The 21,056-nt window shown below is 42.7% G+C and overlaps 1 protein-coding gene across 8 annotated transcripts in view; it reads right to left on the bottom strand.

The window, feature by feature from the left end:
• nrxn3b (neurexin 3b) overlaps positions 1–21,056 on the bottom strand; it is a 243,031-nt gene that overhangs the window by 14,931 nt on the left and 207,044 nt on the right. For 5 of the 8 annotated variants that reach the window (XM_017033574.2, XM_025057001.1, XM_025057004.1 and 2 more), the window contains 3 exons: positions 17,013–17,102; positions 15,295–15,605; positions 50–343 (listed from right to left, as the gene is read on the bottom strand). In XM_017033574.2, the coding sequence (XP_016889063.1) occupies positions 71–343; positions 15,295–15,605; positions 17,013–17,102 (674 nt within the window). In that variant the 3' untranslated portion in view covers positions 50–70. Of the gene's footprint in view, positions 1–49; positions 344–15,294; positions 15,606–17,012; positions 17,103–21,056 lie in introns of those variants that run through there. The other 3 variants (XM_025057000.1, XM_025057003.1, XM_025057006.1) reach the window with 2 other exon arrangements.

The following is a 21,056-nucleotide window of genomic DNA, read 5'->3' as shown; positions in this document are numbered from 1 at the left end:
GACTTTTGACAGAGCAGACTATCGTGTGGACTGAGCCTTACACACTTGTATAAATATGTTGAGAACCTGTTCACCCTAAGTGCACGTTACCAACACTTGTGTTACTCATTATGTGCAGGCTTTTACTGAAGTTACACTTGAAGCTCCCATGGGACGTGATGCTCAGAGGAGATTTTCGTTTCCTCGGCAGCAAATCAAAGAAAAGATCAGGAGGAAATAGAACAGGTTGAGAGCAAGCACAGCTCAACACACTTATCCCACCTGCGTGTCCCGAGTCGCACTCCTCCAGGTCCTCGTCGTCGCTGGAGCACTCCGCCGATGAAACGATGTCATCTGTTGTCTGCTGAGAAAGTGACACACGCAGACGCACACACACACACACACATATTGAAAAATGTGGTTAGACTCGGGGGGGCAGTATAGCGTGTCCTCATCTCGCTCGCAGCCTTTCAATTCAAGGATATCTGTACGCACACAGACTCGCCGCCTGTCCTTCGGCTTCCATATATCACTTGGGGTCAATCGTATTTCACGGTGTTTATCATTCTTCACTTTATGAGCCTTCCGCCAACGCAGATAATTGTTTTCCTTCCTCCTCCCCCCTCCCATTATTTATCGCCCTTCTCCTCCTCCTCCTCCTCCTCCACAATCAATGGCCCCACCGAGCCTTCTCAGATCAACGCCGACCCAGCTCCTGATTTGTGCTAAAGGGTGTGAAAGGAGGGAAGAAGGGAAGGGGCGCGGGCCCTGCTAGCTACAGCCGGACCGGCGATGGATTATCTGCGCCCTCCAGTTCCGGCGCAATTTAGATTTATCCACGATCCCTCCCTCCTGCTTTTCCCCGTCGAACAGGTCGACCCGTGGAGGACTAGGGTGGGGTGCGGTTGTATTTCAGCGGCGGTGCACTGGGCAGCCGCTGTTTATTAGAATGAATCAGCGGGGTGATAAAATAAGCCCTGTCACCAGGCGGCGTTATGAAATCAAAGTGCTGATTGAGTTTTCCAGGGCTGGCCGAGGATGTGGGGTTCTAAATATCATTGAGTTTGACAGAATAATGAAACGCGCCCCCGTGCTTGTGCGGCCGCCTTCAGCGAGGCACACGGAGGAAGCAGAACGCAGTGGCCTCGTGCACACGCATGCACGTGCACGCGCACTGCACTCAAACATACACAAGCTTGTTGCCGTTGACCATAATGCTCTACCTCACAGGGAGCCAGTAGATTTTTCAAAGCACACTCCTAATGCGTCCTATAACTGTGCATTATGGGCCGTCGAGCTGCGCTCTATCAGAGTATTGCGTAACGCACGTTAACGCCTGTTGCAGCCAGTGTGCATAATGCACCAAATTATGTTATGTACTCCAGCGTGAGGGAGGCAAAAACGGGGACGCTGTAAACTAAATTGCTGTTAGATGTAGCCCCCTTGGTAAATATGACATTATTTATTGAAGTCACATTATGAGCGTAAAAGTCTCGGTTATTACTGAGAGAGGGTGGGTTTTTTTTTTTCTTCTGTTACTACCACTGCAGTGAGGCTCTGAGGCAGGGAGGAAGCAGAGAGGGACAACTGAAAACCCTGAACTTCACATCTGTTCCATTGCATCATAACACACGCCCTGACTTTCTCCTGTCCGTTTTTTTTTTTTTTTCCGCTGCGGTTCTTTGCACCTTTTTATAATGACTTTCATCATCATCATCATCATTACGCAGTCTTGGCTGCGGCAGCTACACAACAAACTCGTGTTTACTGCGGTGTTTGTGTGTCACAAAAACACACTGGTTGATATCTTACTCAAAAGGGAAATAAATGGTCATGAATAAACAATAGGACCAGAATCTTCCCGTGTGAAATCCGCAGTAAAATAATTAAGAGTTAAGTGGAGTGGAGTGACGGCGGCCAAAAGAGGACAAAAACCCTGAGAAAACTGAATTATTTGTTGTGTTTTCAAAAACAGTAACCAACATTAAGAAATCATTTGGGAGTCGCGACTAAACATTTCCCTTTACGAGATTAACTTTAATCTTTTTTTTTTTCAATTTTTTTTTCTTTCATTTTTATTGGTCTCATTAAACAGAAGTTGAAATATCAAGTACATCAGCAGTCAAACTGCAGACTCTGTGACACTATTCAGTGTGTGCAGTTAAAGCCTGGGTGTCACGCCGTCAACTCCTCAGTGGTGTGATGACAAGTACGTCTGTGCTGCCAATAAAACAAATAGTGTTGCCGGTTAAAAATGACAGGATTTAGTTAAACGCTGATTTCTGCGTTCACATTTGTGTGTGTTTTTATACTCGACGCGGTGCACAAGGGGAGGATTGAGTGACTTGTTATGGACTCATTTTACCGCAGCCCTAAAGTCTGGGACTGAACAAATAGGCTACTTTGTGCTTTATTGAATTTCTGCTCATAAAGGTGTTTAAAGCCTCAGACACAAAAATGTTTATCATCTCCGCTCACTCATCTGCACACCGACCATGTAGAGCTGAAAACATGCACTGAACCAAATCCCCGACTGCTTTTCTTGTTTGGATTCCTGAGGTCGCTCTCTTGTCTCAACATCTTTGGTTCCGTTCGGTGAAATTGAAGAGACTTTTCAGCCGTGACACTTGACATTTGTAGCTGTAGACTGAGATCACTTTCATAAACATATGATGTATCTCTGTCCATCACAAAAGCTTAGAATGGAGCACGTGTCACGAGCGGACCACGGGAGGCCATTTTTCTGCATTTGGCCCTAACGCGGAGACAATGAAGTGACGCCCGGAGCTCAGTCTTCTCACAGTTGACCAGATACGCTGATAATAAAATATGAGGCTAGATGATGTATAAATGCAAAGGGAGCTCATGGAGCGGAAAAAGGACGTAGACTGCATTGGTGCGGTGATGGGAGGCGGCAGCAGGCTGAAGCATAACGACGTGGTTGACCAGCAGGACTACAAAAACTGATTTCACAGCCGGGGAATTCCAATTCCCGGTCTAAATCTCCATAACACAGAGGGGGATATATTTGGGCAGCAAAGTGATTCCTTCTTTTGGTGTAATTATTCTCAACAAACATTCTCCTCCTCCGTTTTCAGGGAGTCTGGGATTTATGGGTCAGCTCGGGAACGTGAACTGTACGCGAGGATTTTGGGAGCGCGTGCATCCCGGCCGGTTATCCTCATTACGCCGCGTTCAGATGAAGCTCGAAATTCTCCTCATCTTTACACAACCAACACCCCACACACCAAAATCAATAGCCAGGGTTCATTAAAACAGAATTTAGCTTTGACCAGCTCAGCACATCAGCTCACTAATGATCAATAAGCACAGAGACAGGGCTTTCTGTCAAAGTCTTAAAATATACAACTTTGTCACAGCTGGTGGCACAAACAAAAATGAGAAGCAGTAAAAAAAAAAAAAAAATGCTGCAGCCTTGACAACACCTTTCTGCTGGTTTTACCACAAATTCTCAACCCACTAATGTGAATCAGACAGGAGCGATGGGCCGCCATTAAGAGGCAGAAAAGTGCAATTACCTTAAGTGTGTGAGAAAAAGAGCATCGCTAAATCGCTAGGCATGACGGGGCTGCACGTTAGCAGTGTAAATAACAAAATCCAAATTGAACACAGGTTAAAATGATGCAAAACTACAATGAGTTATATAGAAGGATTTAATCAGTTGAACCCAGATTTCTGAGAAAACGTTGGTACATTTTCCTGCGGGCCTAAAACACTAGGATGAAAAAAGGTTAACTATTGCATTTGAGGCGAATTGTCATAAAATTCCCTCTACAAACTGTCATGATAACGTTTAATAGGCCTCCGTGGACTTTATAAAAGACACAGCTAATTTTTTTAATAATGTAAAAACATGTACTCTGAACATCACAGAAACCATTTCAAAAGATCTGTTTAATATAATTTTAAAATAAGGAAAATAATTGTAGAATAAAAAAATAACTCGTTGAAATTCCAGTGCTTTTACAGAAAAAAAAGAAAAACTTCCATCTATTTTCCATCATTTTAAAATTGCCCAGGAAATGGCCCTCAATTCTTCCTCAAAACATATTTTGACAGCAGCAAACCGGGGGAACGGCATTATTTCTACTTTGTTTTCCCAACGTTATTTGGCCATATAATGGATTTAGGAAAAAAAATACGTTGGAAACTAAATCTAGACTAGTCAGAAAAAAGTATGGGGCACTTAAAATACCAAAGTTTCAAAGTTTGAAGAGTTTGTCCTTTACTGACTACAAATGTCTCTCCACATCCTCTTCAGTACGTTTCATATACACAATATAAATCATTAAAAAGAGCCTTAGACTTCTGTCTTGTTAAACACAAACTTCTGATTCAGGAGCATATATAAGGCTGTGCCAGACATGGAGTTTTACACGGTTACACTTTTTGAAATCCTTCACATCACCCTTCCTGCGCTGCGACCCAGTAATGAAACACCGTCACTGTTTATTAGCTTATCAGCAAAAGTCACGCAGCAGGCTGCCACAACCTGCTGCATCAGGCAGATAAATGCAGCTGCTCTTTCACAGATTTCTTTCACAGCCGAAGAGAAAATTCCCAGTTCAATGCAGCCGGGCCTCATTCTTACAGCGCGCCGCTGTTTGATGTTACACAAAGTTTTTCCAAATCTGTGTATACTCAGCACCGCTAAACTGTATGCGGCTGCGTGAGCGTGCAGTGTAAACACTCCCACTCTTTACACCTGGAAGTGAGAATTAATGACTCTTCAGAATACAACCTGAGTGCCTGACTACGGTCCAATTAAAATAGCATGCTATATATGTACATTTATAGTTTTTTCTTTTTTAAACCTAGTGGGTGCAGCTTATATTCAGGTGTGCTCTGTAGTCCGGAAAATACGGTAATAATTCCATCATTTGGTTCAGCGATATACTGACATTTGAAAAAAAAAACATATTTAGGAATGTTGTAAAAAAAAAAAATCATATTTAGGGAATGTTGATTCATTTTGGTCAATCGTGATTATCAGTGACTAATTCTAACTATTTTTCCATCATAAACTTTTTAAAAATTTAACAGCATGACACCAAGTCATGACAGCAAGTGTTGGAATTGCTGAAACTACTTAAAGAATAGTTTTTCCTACAGATATCATCAGCTGAGAAAACTGAGTCCATCTAAGCTAACTGGAACAGCTGCTGCTTCTGCAGTTTGAATATTCTGCTGAGCATGACGGTGATTTGATGGGTCACATCAAAGCAACAGCTAACGCCTGGCAGAGGAAAAAAAAAAAAAAGCCCAGATGATATAATGTACTCTGTAGCACTGTGGCGTATTCCCCCCGGGTTGGTAAAAGTAAAGCAGAGCAAAGGCTAAAACACAGCTATGGCCCGCGGGTTACAAACATGACATGATATATGAGTGTGAACAGTGCTGTGTCTTTGAGGGGTCGGGGGGGCTGGGGGGGGTGAATCAAATGTTTAAGTACAGTGGACTGAGTCACTTCATCTGTGAGGACGCAAGAGGATGATCCTGAAGACAACGCAGTCTCGTAACAAATGATCTTCACGTGTTTTTGGCGCCCCCAGGGTAAAGGCAACACTGAGCGCCGAGCCTTTGGAGGCTAAAAGAGGAGACGTGTTATAAATCTACATTACGGCCCCGCTTCTATCAAACACAACTGGGTTTGTTCACAACACCACATCACCCAGCGGCTTTACTTTTGGAACTGATCGCCGAAATAAAGCATGAACAATTTAACTTTCCCCGGGCGCTTTGTCCTAACAGTTTGGCAGTTGCCATGGAAATCTGATGTACGTGCATGTTAGGAGATCAGAGTGACAACGCGGAGGCAAGGTCGAGCCAAGGACACGGAAGTTTTGAGCATTTTCTTCCCCAAGGTGTTGCTTGGTCCCTCAGAAATATTTCCCAGACGGAAGACAGTGATGGATTCAGCGGGTTATATTTCTTCTGAGAAAAAAAAAAAATGTTCCGAAAATGACAGGAATCTGAGGTCAGGCTGACTCCCACTCGCCCACTCCCTCCCCCGCCCCTCCCCTCTTACTACTGGCCCTGTACCTAAATAAGATAGTCATCTCCGATAGCGGAAGCTCAGCCTTTCTATCGACGGCTCTCTGATGCAGGCGTTATCGTGTCAGATCTGGGCTTTGACAGGACGACAAGTAGGTGGCTTGTATTACAAGGGGAATCAATGACACTAGTCATAATATGTCTATCAACAGGGCTGCCACCACTCTCCTCTCTGACGAAGACGAGACGGCCCATCAGAAGAAAGAAAAACTTGTGAGCGGGGGTGCAGGGCTAGCTGCTGCACGTACGTACGCGAGGCTAACGAAATAACGCGAGATGTAATCGTCACTGGTGGAAGAAAAATGCCGTTGGACCTGTAGATGACCTCCAGCTCCAATGTTGTGGCTGAATTCCAACGAGACAGTGCGGCAGAATCAACTTGTCAGAACTCAGCCACATGCTGGATGATTACCAAAATCAAATATTGATATTTGGAATAAGCAGCCTCGGTGGGCCTTTCTTCGCGGCGTGCTGCAGTCAGCATCATTTTCCCGTCTGTGCAGGTTCACGGGGAAAATTGAAAGAGGGTCGGGAGGAGGGAAAAAAAAAAAAGAGGGTGCCAAAAAAATAAAATAACATTTAATTTGTTCCCCATCACCGCGGTGTGTACGGCTTCAGCAGAACAGCTTTTGGTGCCAGTATTTCTCTTTCTCTCAAGGACCTGCCTTTGCAGAGAGCTGAGGGTTGCTGGCTCACAGCAAACTCTAATTGCCCTGAGGCCAAAGGCAGCCACTTTCAAACAGGGTCATTCATCTTCCCATGGAAAAGGAAATGGTCTTTGGCCCTGATCTTTAATCACCCCCCTGCCGCAGTGTACAAGGTCATCGGGGAAGCTCAGTGACAAACACTCACGCTCGTACACAGTACATGCATACACACACACACACATGCGCGTGGGCGGGCTAAATAACCAATAAATGGGTAGGGGGTGTATGTGGGCAGGAAGGGAGGAACGTGCAAGGTGGAAATTTCTTGTATCTATGCAAGCCCATGATGTCCTCCAGTGAAATTGGAGCAACGCTTACGATTAAGTCATGGTTTGTGTTACCGTCTGTGGTTTCCCCACTTCCAGGGGGAAGTAAGGAATTCATGTGGCTGCGGTTCTGATCGTCGCTGAAAGCTGTGACCAAAGAAGGTGCAGAGAGAAGATGAAAGCACCAGGGAGCCAGAGGACGTGAGTGAAACAGGGATGGATTTATTTAACCAAGGATAACAAGACGTTGGCAAAGAGACAAAACTGATGATCACCTGACACAAAATAAAAAGCTCCACAGAGAGATTCCAGCTCATAAAAAAATATTTCAATATCTCTGAATTACTGTTTGACTAAGTCCAACTTGTCCAAAATTAAAACATGACAAATAATGACTTCATTACAATTACAGCCTAATTAAAAAGCTGATTTACTTTGGACAGTAAACACAGAGTCGTTCACTCTCCTTTGTTTCTTTAGGAATGTAAGAAAAATATTCTCTGTTTTTCTGATCAGAGAGACAACTTTTGTCCTCAATCAGTTGGTTTATAAAATGGAAATGGAAAATTTCTAGGTGTCATGTCCAGGTTACTCATCCTGGGCTTTCACACACTTTCATTTCATTCAAGCCCTGAAGCTCATTTAAAAGAGAAAATAAATGTTTTTTTTTATTCATATCCTGTCGTTTTAGTTTGGAATTCTTTCTTTTTGCAGGCAGTTATAGAGCATTATCTTTTTTTTTTTCAAAATAAAATCCCACGCAAACTAAGTTGTCGGTGGTTGGACACCCCTTGTCTGATTTTGCTTCCACTACTACAGTCTGTCTTGGTGAATGGATTTGCACTGGACGATCCAACATTAATGAATATACATATTTTAACCAGGCCAAGAAAATCTGATTACATCATCTGAGGGCCGGCCTTTCATCAGCTTAATTTAATTACTGCTCCACTTTAATCCAGTCTGCCAGGCTCAAACTAGGCCTTTCAATAAATGACTACCTTCCCTAATTTCAAACAATGTTATTCTGCATAAACAATTGATACTATGGATTACACACACACACACACACAGTGTAGTGACTAAACGCCGACTACTCCAAAATTAGAAAGGTCTCTGTTGGTGCTGCTGGAACATGCTTCTGTGACAGTGGATTTTATAAATAGACCTCAGCCGAGCTCGCTAATTGCAACAATACAATGACTATGTAAGACAATATGTTCAGTTTGGAACGCTATTGGCTTTCTGTTGAGAATGTGTGAATTTTTGAAACAAGGAGCTGAAACTGGACCTCGCGCTCTCTCCTTGTGGACTACATTTCATTTTCTCCCTTTCAAGCCATTTCAGCGTGGCTGTATTTCTCTCAGTCAAAGACTATTATGGATTACAGGCCATAATACCAAATCAATGCAGTGTGCACTGGCCGATCCTGGCAGCCTTACTTCTCCCAAATTAGCAGGAGGTCCCATTCGGGTTCAGTTCTTGACGAGTGCCGGGCAAATTAAGCATTTGATTTAGGTCCTCTTTAGAAGATGAAAGTGGAAGTGTAATCACCAGCCAATAGCGGAATTACTGAAATATTACATCTGCTCGAGCGCGCTCTCCACAGTAATGCTTTCATGCGGAGGGATGACTAGCCATGAAAAACCAAACAAACACATATTTCTGAAGAAGCCAAGCGATGAAACAGAAGACATTACTGCTGTGGAGCCTCAAACGCTGTGTCTGAGCGATGCATATTTAATTAAAAATTGTATTGACTCGTGGCCACACGTGGTGTGTTCTGCGCACACAGATACAGTAATGCAGCATGTATAGATCCCTCAACGTCCTCACAAAGAACTCTCTTTCATGTTCCCTCCCCTTTGTCTTCGTCTCTAACGTACGGACGTACATTGGCACAATCAAAGTGCATATCACAGGCTGGCAGCAAATGAATTTGCAGCAGAGTGGCGTGGAGAGATTGGTTGGTCTATTACCAAACAAGCCGACTGTTTGAGCTGAGAGGTTCTCAGAAAACCACAGTGCACAGCTCAGGGAGATTTGTGTTCTTTTAGTAATACATGCAAAAACAATATGGTCGTTTTTCTTATTGTAAAATACACAGAAATAAGAAAAAAACCTCATCCTGGAACAACTTGTAATGAGATGTATTACTTTGGAGATGCTAAGCTAATGAGGCTTTATGGCTAATCATAGTTCTTCTGACGGTAATAACCGCACTGAGCATTTACTAAAGACGAAATTTGCAAGAAATACACACTTACAAAACAGCCACTCATTTATTTCTACCATAAAGAAGTGATGCAACAAATCAGCAAAAGAAAAATCCAAAAGGATTTGTTGTAATAAATCCTCCTAATTCCTACGTCTTGATAAAGTTTTAAAGAGGAAAGAAAAAAAAAACCAAAAACCTCCAGTAGAAGTTCAACTTTTCTAATAGTTTTTCTCCCTAGAACCATTGTGCTGGAAAAAAAAGTTAATTAAACACCATCAAGGGTGTGGAATCTCACAGCAACTTCACGATTTGTTAAAACGGCTTGGCAGAGGATTAAATACAGACTGTTCCACTTTGATAATCCATGTAAATCTACTGGCTGCTGTGCTCCAGGACAGATGACAAGTGGAGAAGCGAAACGCAACTCTGCCGCGAGTTCACGGAACGTCATTTAGGAGTTTTGAATTTTTTTTCGAAGCGAAACGCAACTCTGCCGCGAGTTTAGGAGTTTTGAATTTTTTTTTTTGTACTCCGACGGCGGCTGCTTGAGTTTGAAACGCTCTGCCATCCTGGTAGGTGGCACAACGTGGGGGGCGGGTACTGATGAACTGCCACGTGTAAGTCACATGTGCTGTTTGTTTGCCCTTTGACACGAGACTCAACAAACACACACAACCGCAGAGGGGGGGCATTCATTCCACAAACCCCCCGTGGTTCGACACCCCTGTAGCTAGCTGCTAGTTCTAACACACACACACACTCGCTCACTTGTGACACACACACATAGATGTGATGTATAGAAGTTCAATTGCAAACATGTTCACGCAGGGGAGCGTAATGGAAATGGCTGATGTACATATTCTTCTGCACACCAAGTGACATGAAAAATTCATAGAGGTGTTAACAATTTTCTCTTCACACTCTGGCGACGGAGAAGATTGATAATGCGTGTCGGTGTGGCCCGTGAGTTCATCATGTCGATGGCTGGGAAATACATGGGAAAAGTCCTGGCGCTGGGCTGTGGCTCTGGCGGGTGTGTAAAGACGTGCTTTGGTTTATATGTGGTTTATATATTTATATATGTATCTAGTGGGTCTTAGACAGGGCTGCTCCTCAAAGCTTCAGGAAATATTTTCCTGATCATTATCTGGTTCCAACTGGTTCTAAAAACATGCTAGGATTGGCCCCTCCCACCTGCCCCATTGCCCCTTGAAGAATTCAACGGTTGACGACGAACAACTTGTACTTAGTTTTAGCCGGTGCTACAGTGATGGTCGCTCGTGATGTTCTCTCCTGCGGAGTCTTTAAAGCACAAAAAGGCTTTGTCCTTCTAATGATCTGGACATTATGCTGCTTGTTAATCGGTCCTATTTGGCAAGTACTACCTCTGGTGTTTATCTCCCGACAATTCACTGGGAGCTTGGCCGCAGAAACAGAAGGAGACGACGATAAAGAAAGTGTCGGGGGAGGAGGGGGGACGAAGGAAGGAGACGTTCTACAAATCCCCGTCTACCGTTTTGACCTTAACACAATTAGTCGTAGGTTGCGTTGCGAAGGAGGGGCGATCACTGAGACGTCCTAATTAAAAAGAAAAGATCGCTGACAGCAGGTGGAGAAATGCACTCGCGCACACACACACGCGAGACGCGTGAACCGACGGACGCGCTCATCAAACATCCTCTGGCTGACAGCCACGTGGAGGCACGCAGCAGGGCGACCTCCTGAAGAGAGAGTGGATCTGTGATTATCATATATCCTCAGGAGTTACGCAACATCCCTGATGGGCTTTAGGTACAGAAAGCACCGAGACGAAGTGACTCCAAGGAAACAGTACAGGTTTTTTTAACCACTAGCTGCAGAACACTTCGCATACTTGAATACTCTCTTCTTATCAGATACCTGAGCATTTTTGTCGATTTAATACAATGTTATTGCAGAAATGTTTCAAAGCTCATTCTCCACAGCTTCTCACTTCAAACACGAACAACCAACCTCTGGTTTTTCCCGTCTCCTAAACACAATGTCAACTGAAGTTGATGGACGCCGAGACGTTTCCTCGACGAGGCAGCCATGCAGAACACTTCAGTGTTTCTCCCCATGGTACTTCATAATTGCACCCCTCCTCCCCCCATCCTAATTGTTCCCCAACATCTCTGGTCAGCAGCACAAGATAATTGAGAACGGGACACGCTGATCTCCACTGAGAGCCATGCAAAAACATTCCCGAAATGACACATCAAACCAGGAAGCGGAAAATCTAAAACTGTACAGTCGAGGGGCCTGTTTTTGATTTGTGGAGTTAGTAAAAAAAAAGATTAATAACTAATTAAAATTAGAACAAAATAACGACAGTGCACTAGCATTCATTACATTACCTAAAAAGACACTTTAGTATCCACCAGGCTTCTACGACCAACGGGTCACAAACTCTGTAAAAATGCATCATGCGTCTGTGCTAGCATCATATAAAAAAAATATATAAATAAAGCTTCAGTGAAGCCGTTGACACATCAACATGGAGTTGATTAAGGAGAGGATAGATGGGACTTGAAGTTGCAAAAGCCAATGAATGTTTAAACTGTGAAGCGTGGTCAAAGTTTAATGTCCAAATATCAATAAATAAGCCAGAAACTAAACTGAGGCTGAGACAAAATGTTGTGAGACAAGTTTTTGGAAAACTCTTTATCTGTGAGAATAACAAATCTAAATCTCTAGATCTGCTGTTTCCATTATTCAGTATTGTTTCTTTGTAGAATTTGGAAGCCAGGTATTTCACGTCGAGGTCACGATCTGCTTCTTTGCCTCACGGAAGGACTGAAATCGATTTGATGTGGAATGTTCTCTCAACTTCGTAGGAAGGAAAACAAAACTATTGTTGCAAAGCCTCAGGTTTCCATTCAAATTTGGTGACATAAAAAAAAAGGAAACATTTCAGCTCTGATTTCAAAAGTATTCTTTTTTTTTTAAGTAACAGCTCAACACCTGGCAGAGATTTAAAAAAAGGACTTTTTTAGAATTCTAACTAGAATTCTAATTCTAACTTCGACCCTTTTACAAAGTACAATGACTCCTCCAGTCTCATCCTGCTCCTGCTCTGTCAATCACACACTTTGATGGCTGACAGTTCAGGGGAGAAACTGGATTTTTTTTTCAGCAGCGTTACATCACACAACTCCAGCTCTCGACCAGATTCCTGACATTTAGCAGGAATCTAATGGCGTGTTCCATGGATACAAAAACGCCGATTTATTCAGTTACATTTCGATGCAAACCACGAAGGGACGCCGCGGCTCAGCAGAGCTAATGTCAAGTGCTTATTATTTTAGGGAGGAAACACGTGGCTTGATGAAAGCAGCCGTCGTCCCTGTGAGATTTCAACGCCTCTGAACGCACGCTGTTTCATAACAGTTCATTTTACTGCGCTTGTTTATTTGCTGTAGTGTTTCGCCATTACTTCTTTCTTTAAGATTCACTTACAAGCCAACTAGGAATTCATTAACACGGTGTTTATGACGGAGGAAAAATGTCCTCACAAAAGGAAAGCGGTTGTTTTCACTTTCCCTGATACATTTAATGTGTTCACATATAAAAATAAAAAAAGGACACTTTTTTTAATATGTTAAAATAACAATCTAATAAAATTTAAGATGTCATTTCAAACTTTATTCTACAAGTACTTCACGACTAACGCCGAGACACCTGCTCCTGTCTCCACTCTTCTATCGACTTCTCTCTGTTCTGGCCTTTTCCACACCTTTCTCTTCTTGTCATTTTCTCCCTTCAACCCGACTGGTTATGAAACATGGTTGCAAAGGTCTGAGTGTTAGGAACATTTTTTTTTTCCCTGTTAGAATAAAATCGTGTCCTTTTCCACTAATGCCATGTTAGTGACCTGATCATTATTTTACTTTTATGTTGAATTTTTTATCATGTTTGCGATACATTTGTACTATTATTTTCTTTGCATTTAAAAGTAAGACCTCCACTCCGTTCCATTTAGTTTTGAATGCTATATTCTGAGGTAACAGTGTGACCCAGAATGGCTCAGCAGCACAGCGTCAGTGAAGGTGAGAGACAAAGAAACTGTGTCTGTGACGTTGTGTGACCCAGAATGGCTCAGCAGCACAGTGTCAATGATGTTAGTTCGTCCCAGCAGAACTACCATTAATTAAGCGTGAGACGGGTTCTCTCCACTTCCCTCCCCTGTCACCTATGATGTTGATCCTCAGAACTTGAGGACTTCACCACTTCTCACATCAGGAAGAGAAACTGTTCCTCAAGTGGACCAAAAATAGATGCTGGAGAAGATTCCAAAGATTCTCGCTACTACCCACAAACTCATCGCAGTTTCCTACGAGTTCACGTCGAGCGTCACATCTGCAGCCTGTGGTTTCTTTTCAGCACTGTGATACATCGCTAATGAGAGCTGAGCTCTTTTTACCCCGACAACCTGAGGAGAGGAGAACTCTGCCTGAACGGTACAGATGGTCTCTTTACCTCTCAGACTATGTTTCCTGACAGCCAACCAGAGAACTGTAAAATTAAAGGCCTTGGCAAATGAAATCTGTGACACTGTGGTGTGAATCAAGGCAGACTCTGCCACAAAAGTTTGTTGGTGAGAAAAAGAAAAAAAAATGACAAGATGAAGTTGAAAGTTAAACCGAGGGCAAGTGCAAGATTTTTACGGGGGACTTAGAAAAGTGCATCGTCTTGCACCTAACGGCTGCATCATGGGTATTGACAAAGAGGTATCACTTCATCATTTCACCTTGGAAAGGAGAGTCTGCTTCATATAAAAGCTCCTTCATAACACGCAGAACTTTATTGACTAATTCTGATATTAATAGCCCATGACACTAAATGCCATTTTCTTCCAGATACCACGATTTTTCCTTATCCAACGTGACCTTGCTGGTGGTGCGGCAGACAGCGGTGTAATGTTTCTTTGCTCAGTCACCACCGTCACAGATTACTGATCCCTTAGACTTAGAGTGAATGAGGAGTGGTACAGTTACACTCTCACCTCAGACTTAAAAAAAAAAACAACTCCTTCCCCTGTCAGCTCTGCCCACATCACAAATAATTTACATTGTTTTCAACATGTCTGACTCTGAAGTTCAAGTGTCAGTAATGACATAAAGATCCATCACCAGCGCTACAGCAGCCAGATAATGTGTTCTTGAGGTGAACAGGCTGTCACCACAGGTCCCTGTATGTTTTCCACTGAAGTATCTCTACTCCAATCAGAGTAGAGATCCTCCACTGCTTCAATAGGAAAAACATATTGTTCAATTTGTGTCCAAAGGACCGCAGGCCTTAATTCACATTGTCGTCATGACAGTGACATTCATTGGTTTGAACTCAGGGCGTACCGGAGAACGGCCTCCGTCGTCTCAGGTTGAGTGACTGACTGACAGATGGAGAGAGACAGAGACAAAACAGCACAAAATAGACAAACAGAGGAAGAGGAGAAAAGACGAAGCAGCCGAGCTGGCTTTTCACACCTCGGTAAACAGCAACACCTCAGTTCTTAATACACTGACGAATACAACGGCCTGACCTCGGTGATATAGCAGAGAAACAGCAGCACGGCTGCAATTTACCCACGCAAGACACGGGCAGAAGGTCGTGATTTTACTACTTATTTTCCAACAATGACAGGTACGAAGCTCGTACGCAGGAGTCGTACGGTGACTCATTAGTTAGCTGGTTAGTTAGCAGTTGGCTGTAACTAGGTCTGTGCCAATCAGCCTGCCCCAAAAGATATCGTTACAGCCACATACTACCAACCCACATCATAGTGATGCAATTACTGCACATCAGTTTGTCAACTTCCTGTTGGGCAGGAAGTGATCTAATCACTGCCTTTGGGCGCAGATCCTAGGTGGAGACCAAAGCTCCAGTATCGGACATCAACAAAGAGCCAGGCTATAAAGATATCATATGGATCTTAGGATTAGCCTAACCTAGCTTAGCCTCAGAGGTGCCCGGGTGTAATAAATGAAACAGTTTCTACATCCCTCCACACTCTGTTCTGATGCTGCTGTACCTGAATGGTGGGTGGCGAGCGCTGCTTCCTCGTGGTGGTCGTAGACAGAGTGGTGGTGGTCTCGATGAAGGTTGTGGACATCTCCGGCGGCACCGAAGTGGTGGTGCGGGCCCCGCCCCGACTGTTTGGCACATCACCAACCAGCCTCACGCTGCCGTTCACTTTGATGTTGGCGTTGCCCTCGGCTGCCATGTTAAGGACCTTCAGGCCGTTGTAGTAGAGCCCAGAGAGCTGGCCCTGGTAGGGCCGCTTCCGGTCATTTCCACCAATGGAGATGGTGGCCTGGGTGTTGAAGATTGTCAGTTGCCGGCCTGGATCAGGAGGAGGGGGGAAGAGTGTTGAAACACACAGCGGGTTATATGAAGCAGTCATTCACACAGCCTTTACATGGAACGAGGTTTTAGTTTTATTTTAAGTCAGTAAGTGGTTTGAACTTTAAAGAGTCAGAACTGTAATGATGATGCAACAAACTTTTTTTAAACACAGAAAAAGCCGGCTCCGCTCGTCTCTCACACATCTGCAGGAGAACAACTTTTTCTTTTAACGTAGAAGAAAAAGAGCCACGGAGGCGGCTGCTAATGCTGAAAACAACATTCGACAACAAGAAGAAGAAAAGCAACATTAGCCGGAGGGGGAGAAAAAACATGCACTCGGTAGGAAACAGCAATTGAAAATTACGTGGATTTACTTTGTTTTTGCCGAAACTCCAAATATTCTCCAGACAAAACAATGGATTCATGCAGTACAACAATTAATTGAGGCGTGCGTAGGCTTGGGTATACGATGACACGACTACAAGCGATGCACACTCGGTATCTACAGCGGAGAATATCATTAAATATCATTTTCAGTTTACGCCGCTCATGCATTTATTATGAACTGAGTGTACACCAAAGTTTCACGGTACAGGAATCATAATTAAAAATCTCATTGTAAAATGTACACACACAAGCCTGTTTCACTGGCTGTTGCTGCACAATTATTATACATAATGCATTAGACGTGAAATGACAGGCACGGGATGTTCATATCACAGAAAAGCCAAAAGGAAACGGCGTGTGGAGTCATGCATGCAGCAGTAATGGGATCCTTCAGACTTGTCTGTGTTTTAGCCGCTTGTTAAAGGGACTTTATAATTAGTTTAAGATGTTTTTTGTGCAAAGAACTTTAGACACAGTTTATGATGATATTATGGTGAAACTGAACATTTAATGCGATTCACAAAACACAAAGGGGGAGAGAGGAAGAGAGGCATATCTATATATATATATATATATTTTAACATCTATCGCAATATGTCGCTTTAAAAATATACATCTCACGCCTCCATCGGGGCACAGTCTACCTTTTGCTGTCGCTAAAATTAGCTCCGCCAGCAAACAAGTGAGACATTTGCCGCCTGTAAGGTGTAGAACAAGCAGGGACACGTCTTTAGGGACATACTGTATGTCAACTTTATTGGAGATCAAACCAATTGGTCCAATCAAATAATCTCTCCAGTCCCTTTAACTGGACACCATGCACCATCGAACTCATAAAATTGTGATGATGAAAAATAAACTAAAACAGTCTGTTTGGGTTTTTTTTTTTACTTGTTTTTTTAAAATGATTTAAGGGATGGTTTTTCATTCTCAGAGTTCGGAGGGGGACAAGCTGATGACATGACAGAAACTTAAAAAGAAAAAAAAAAAAAACACTAGAAGTTGGTGAAGAGTTACCTTTCTCCTGAAGCCAATCCTCTACCGGCCGGGTATATTTGAACGGGATTTTCTTATTTGCCATTTGATAGCGTTCAATGTCGCTGTTGCCTTTAAAGTTTGGAAATTTAACAAACAACTTAAAACAGTGTTGGCCACAGCAACAGACATCACACATTTATACAGTGGTTTATGAGGCGTTTTATCTTTGTTTATAATTATTTATAACAGCTTTATGTTTTTTTTAAATATATATATATCTACACAGCATCTTGACTTTAGTTGAACATTTAAAAAATTGAGCATTTATCGAGCACATTTCCACATCCAAATGTAACAATATATATGTGACCAGAAAAAGCATTGCACGTACAACAAACCTGCAGCCTTAGGCGAAACCATAGGCAAAGCATTAATCATATTTCACAGTAAAGACACAACAAGGGCAATCAAGTGGTTAAAAAGGCAGCCGTGTATTAAGTGCTTTTCTCTGAAGCACACTGGAGGTAATTTATGTGCACTAATTCTTCCCACTGGACACCACCTGCTTTTATATTTCAAAAGGCCAAGGAATGATTCAATTTAGCAGCTCATTTAGAGTTAAGGAGCGGCGCAGCTGGAAAGCAGAGGGAAAAGGGTGGCGGTGTTATGAAAAGGAAGTGGTAATTTGAAGTAGCGCTCGACCTACTGGGACAGGAAGTCCCACGGTGACACGGTCTCACCAAAGACAATGCATACAAATGAGGTTGTTACCGACTTGGCACACCGACACACTCCGGGTAAATAAGACGACCGTGTGTGTGTGTGTGTGTGTGTGTTGTTTCTGGCATGACAGAATCTGCAACAGCAGGAAAATTCCATTAGCATTCCTTTGGAAAACCTCTGTCTCTCTCTCTGCAGATCCCAAAAAAGTTCTCACGTTTAAGAAGTGAATTGTGAAAACCGCGATGTCACCGAGGAAACATTTATTGTAACATTTATAACATGGCCGAAAGGCCAAGAGCATGTGATGGGGAAAAAGAGCCGCCTGGAAACATGATCGTTTTAATGAAATTCTCTCAGGTAATAAATCCATAGACGATGCACACACACACACACACACACACACACACACACCGGAGCTTTGATCTCCTCTCTATACCCACAGGCGTCGTAATAATTTTTTGGTACCATTGCTTGGTTATTTGCCGAGTTGGAACTGCGTGGATTTCACCTGCTGATTAAAAACTGCATGATTGTTGATATAGCACAATTTTATTAAAGCATTCATTAATCCACATATTCTCCAAAGTAATTAGATAAACCATGAGCGTGACTGGGTTTCATCTCTCCCTTCATGCTCTCAAATTCTATTTTTTTTTTTTTTAGCTGTCCCTTTTATACTCGTCTTCCTATTCACACAGCAACCAGCCGTGTGCACAGAGGAAGTGTTCTGCTGCTGCTGTCAGGGAGCTCAAAGAGCTAAAGGACTGGGCTCGTGTCGTGGCAGGAAGGTTAATCAGCAGCTAGCAGGGTTCCCTCCTCGTTCTTTTGATCTCAAGGTGGCTTCAGGTAGAAGCCAGAGAGTCAGAGAACTTGAGAGGTGGCTTCAGGTAGAAGCCAGAGAGTCCTGGCTCTGGAGGAGGCGCAGGAAGGATGGTCTGAAGGATGGAGGATTTGACTGAGAACTTGAGGGAAAATATGGCCGCTGCTATCACATGGTCAAGTCTTAACTGCAGTCCCAGACTGCAAAAGACAGAAACCATATGAGGAGCCGAGAGAGTGTTTCAATGGCGTGATCCCAGGTATATCTCTTTCATTGTTCCAGAGAGAGATTAATGAGGTGACAGGCGCCCTGTAATGAATACATCAGCGGCTAATTGTCCAACTAATGGGAAATATCTCTGCAGTTCGTCAATTTGATATTCAATTTATAAACGTGACCTGAGAACGCACGACCTTGACACTGAAGAAATAATGTTTGTGAGAAGGCCACCCTGCCTTTCCTCCAGGATCGTTCAAGCACCTTCAGTTCATACGGAGAGAATATGGACGCAATTAGAACGGTTACGTGGAACAAATACTAGGAAATATTACTCTCTGCATAGTGCGGGCTTAATACATGTTTAATAAGAGTCTTTAACAATTTATAATTATAAAAAAAACTTGAGAATTAGTGACCTTTGTCATCATACATGTTGACGTAATAAAAATAATTATTATAACAATTAATATTATTATTATGCAGATAACATCCTTACTGATTAAATAAATAATCATAACAATAATTAATATAGTATTATTATTATTAATATTATTTTCCTTTTTTGGAGGATTTATTTTTAGTAAAAAATAAAGTAAAGTCTATTGAGACAAATTAGCTTTGCATATTTGGGCTACAAGAATAAAACTGACTTAATAACAATAACACAGGTAATATATGTATATTGTTATTTGCATTTAAATATCCATTTCAATATCGAGTAGCGTTTTAACTCCTTTGTGCATCTCACTACAGCCTTCAGGTAATGATTGATTATTTCGATTTCTTCTCCTCCTGCACGCGTTCCATATCGACAACCGTGAACCCAAGTAGGACTGAGAATTAGTGTCTAAAACTAAGAAACGGCATCCTCAGAAAAACTGGCCACCACTAAGAATCTGTAAGATTAGTTCGACGTTCGCCGTTTGATTTGGTGAGAATTGAATCTCCAGTCATTTTCATGGATTTACATGTTAGGCAGCTGGAAAAACCAATAGGTCTCCAGTGACCAGTCACTCACGGTGAAGTTAACGGTAACTACTGCAGCACGCAGGGTTTGTTTACATCATACTGTGGGACAATTAACAGAGTAGGTGTTCACTGTGCCATCATTTTCATGCAGACTGTGCTGTATACAATTATATATCATTAAACTTTGCATTAACTTATGTTTTATTCATGTACTTTTTTTTTTTTTTTTTTTTTACTGTTGAGTGATTATAACTCTCCTGTTTAAAGCTATGCCACCACCCTCTAGCATTAGCATACAATACATATATGGCCAGTGTGTGGCACTTTATTTAAATTTATGTTAATTTGATCTACAAAAAAAAAAAAAAAACAGATCTTCAAAGATTAGGGAGATTTTGGGGGGCTTGCAATGGCTGCACCTCTCATGGTTTGTTTTTATTCAAATCACAATGCGTTCCTCTGGACAGTTAACCCTCATGAAAAGCCCTGCTCAGATGAATCTAACTGACTTATAGATGAAGCTTAAATATTACACCAGACTTTGATTCCCTTAGATGAAACATGGCTGTTTTGACACCGTGTCTGCCTGTCTGTCAGTACGCGCTCGTGCTTCCTCTCAAATATCCAAAAGGGAATATGAATGTTTCTCTTTTATGGCAGCTATTTATTCAACACACTGGCGCGGCGACAGTCATTTGCTGGTCGGCCGCTTCGTTTCATCCAGTCCACTTGCCAGACTAATCTCACTGGGGCTCCATCAGAGGACTGGTGCTAAGAGAGCATCAAAACTGTGAAAAAGGCTACCGTGACACACCACTGGCATCCTCTCCATTTGGGGATAATAAGTATATTTGACACAGTCCTGTGGAAAAAGCTCGGGCTCGAAAAAACTAGCTGTCGTAAAAAACCCTGGATATGAACGTCCTGCGGCACAAACGCGCGCTTCGATCTCGAGACGACTTTTATCGTCGTCTCCCCCCTCTACGTACGTACTTCTACCTCCTTTCTCTGCGGCTTCTCTTCCATCCGCTCAGGTTTCTTCCTCCTCTCCGTTTCTGTTCAGTTCACTTCTCTCCACTTCCTCTTCTTCTCTTTGTTTTTCCCTCGTTCGTTCTTGTCTCCTTCCAGCGCAACCATCCATCCTCTCCTTGGCTAAATCAGGCTTCCTCGGCTATGACTCCAATCCTGGCGTGCCTCTACTTACTCTCCTTTGCCTTTCTTCCTCTTTTCTTACTACCCACCCATCTGTCTAGATGCCAGCTCCTTCTGCCTTTTGTCAACTTATTCCTGTCATCTGCTCTGTATTCTCTGGGTGGCTGTACTTTTTTTTTTTTTATCCCTGTCACCCTGTT

The sequence above is a fragment of the Cynoglossus semilaevis genome, chromosome 7, assembly GCF_000523025.1.
Source record: "Cynoglossus semilaevis isolate Cse_v1.0 chromosome 7, Cse_v1.0, whole genome shotgun sequence".
Classification (NCBI taxonomy): domain Eukaryota; kingdom Metazoa; phylum Chordata; class Actinopteri; order Pleuronectiformes; family Cynoglossidae; genus Cynoglossus; species Cynoglossus semilaevis.
This window is presented reverse-complemented; position numbering and strand designations above follow the sequence as displayed.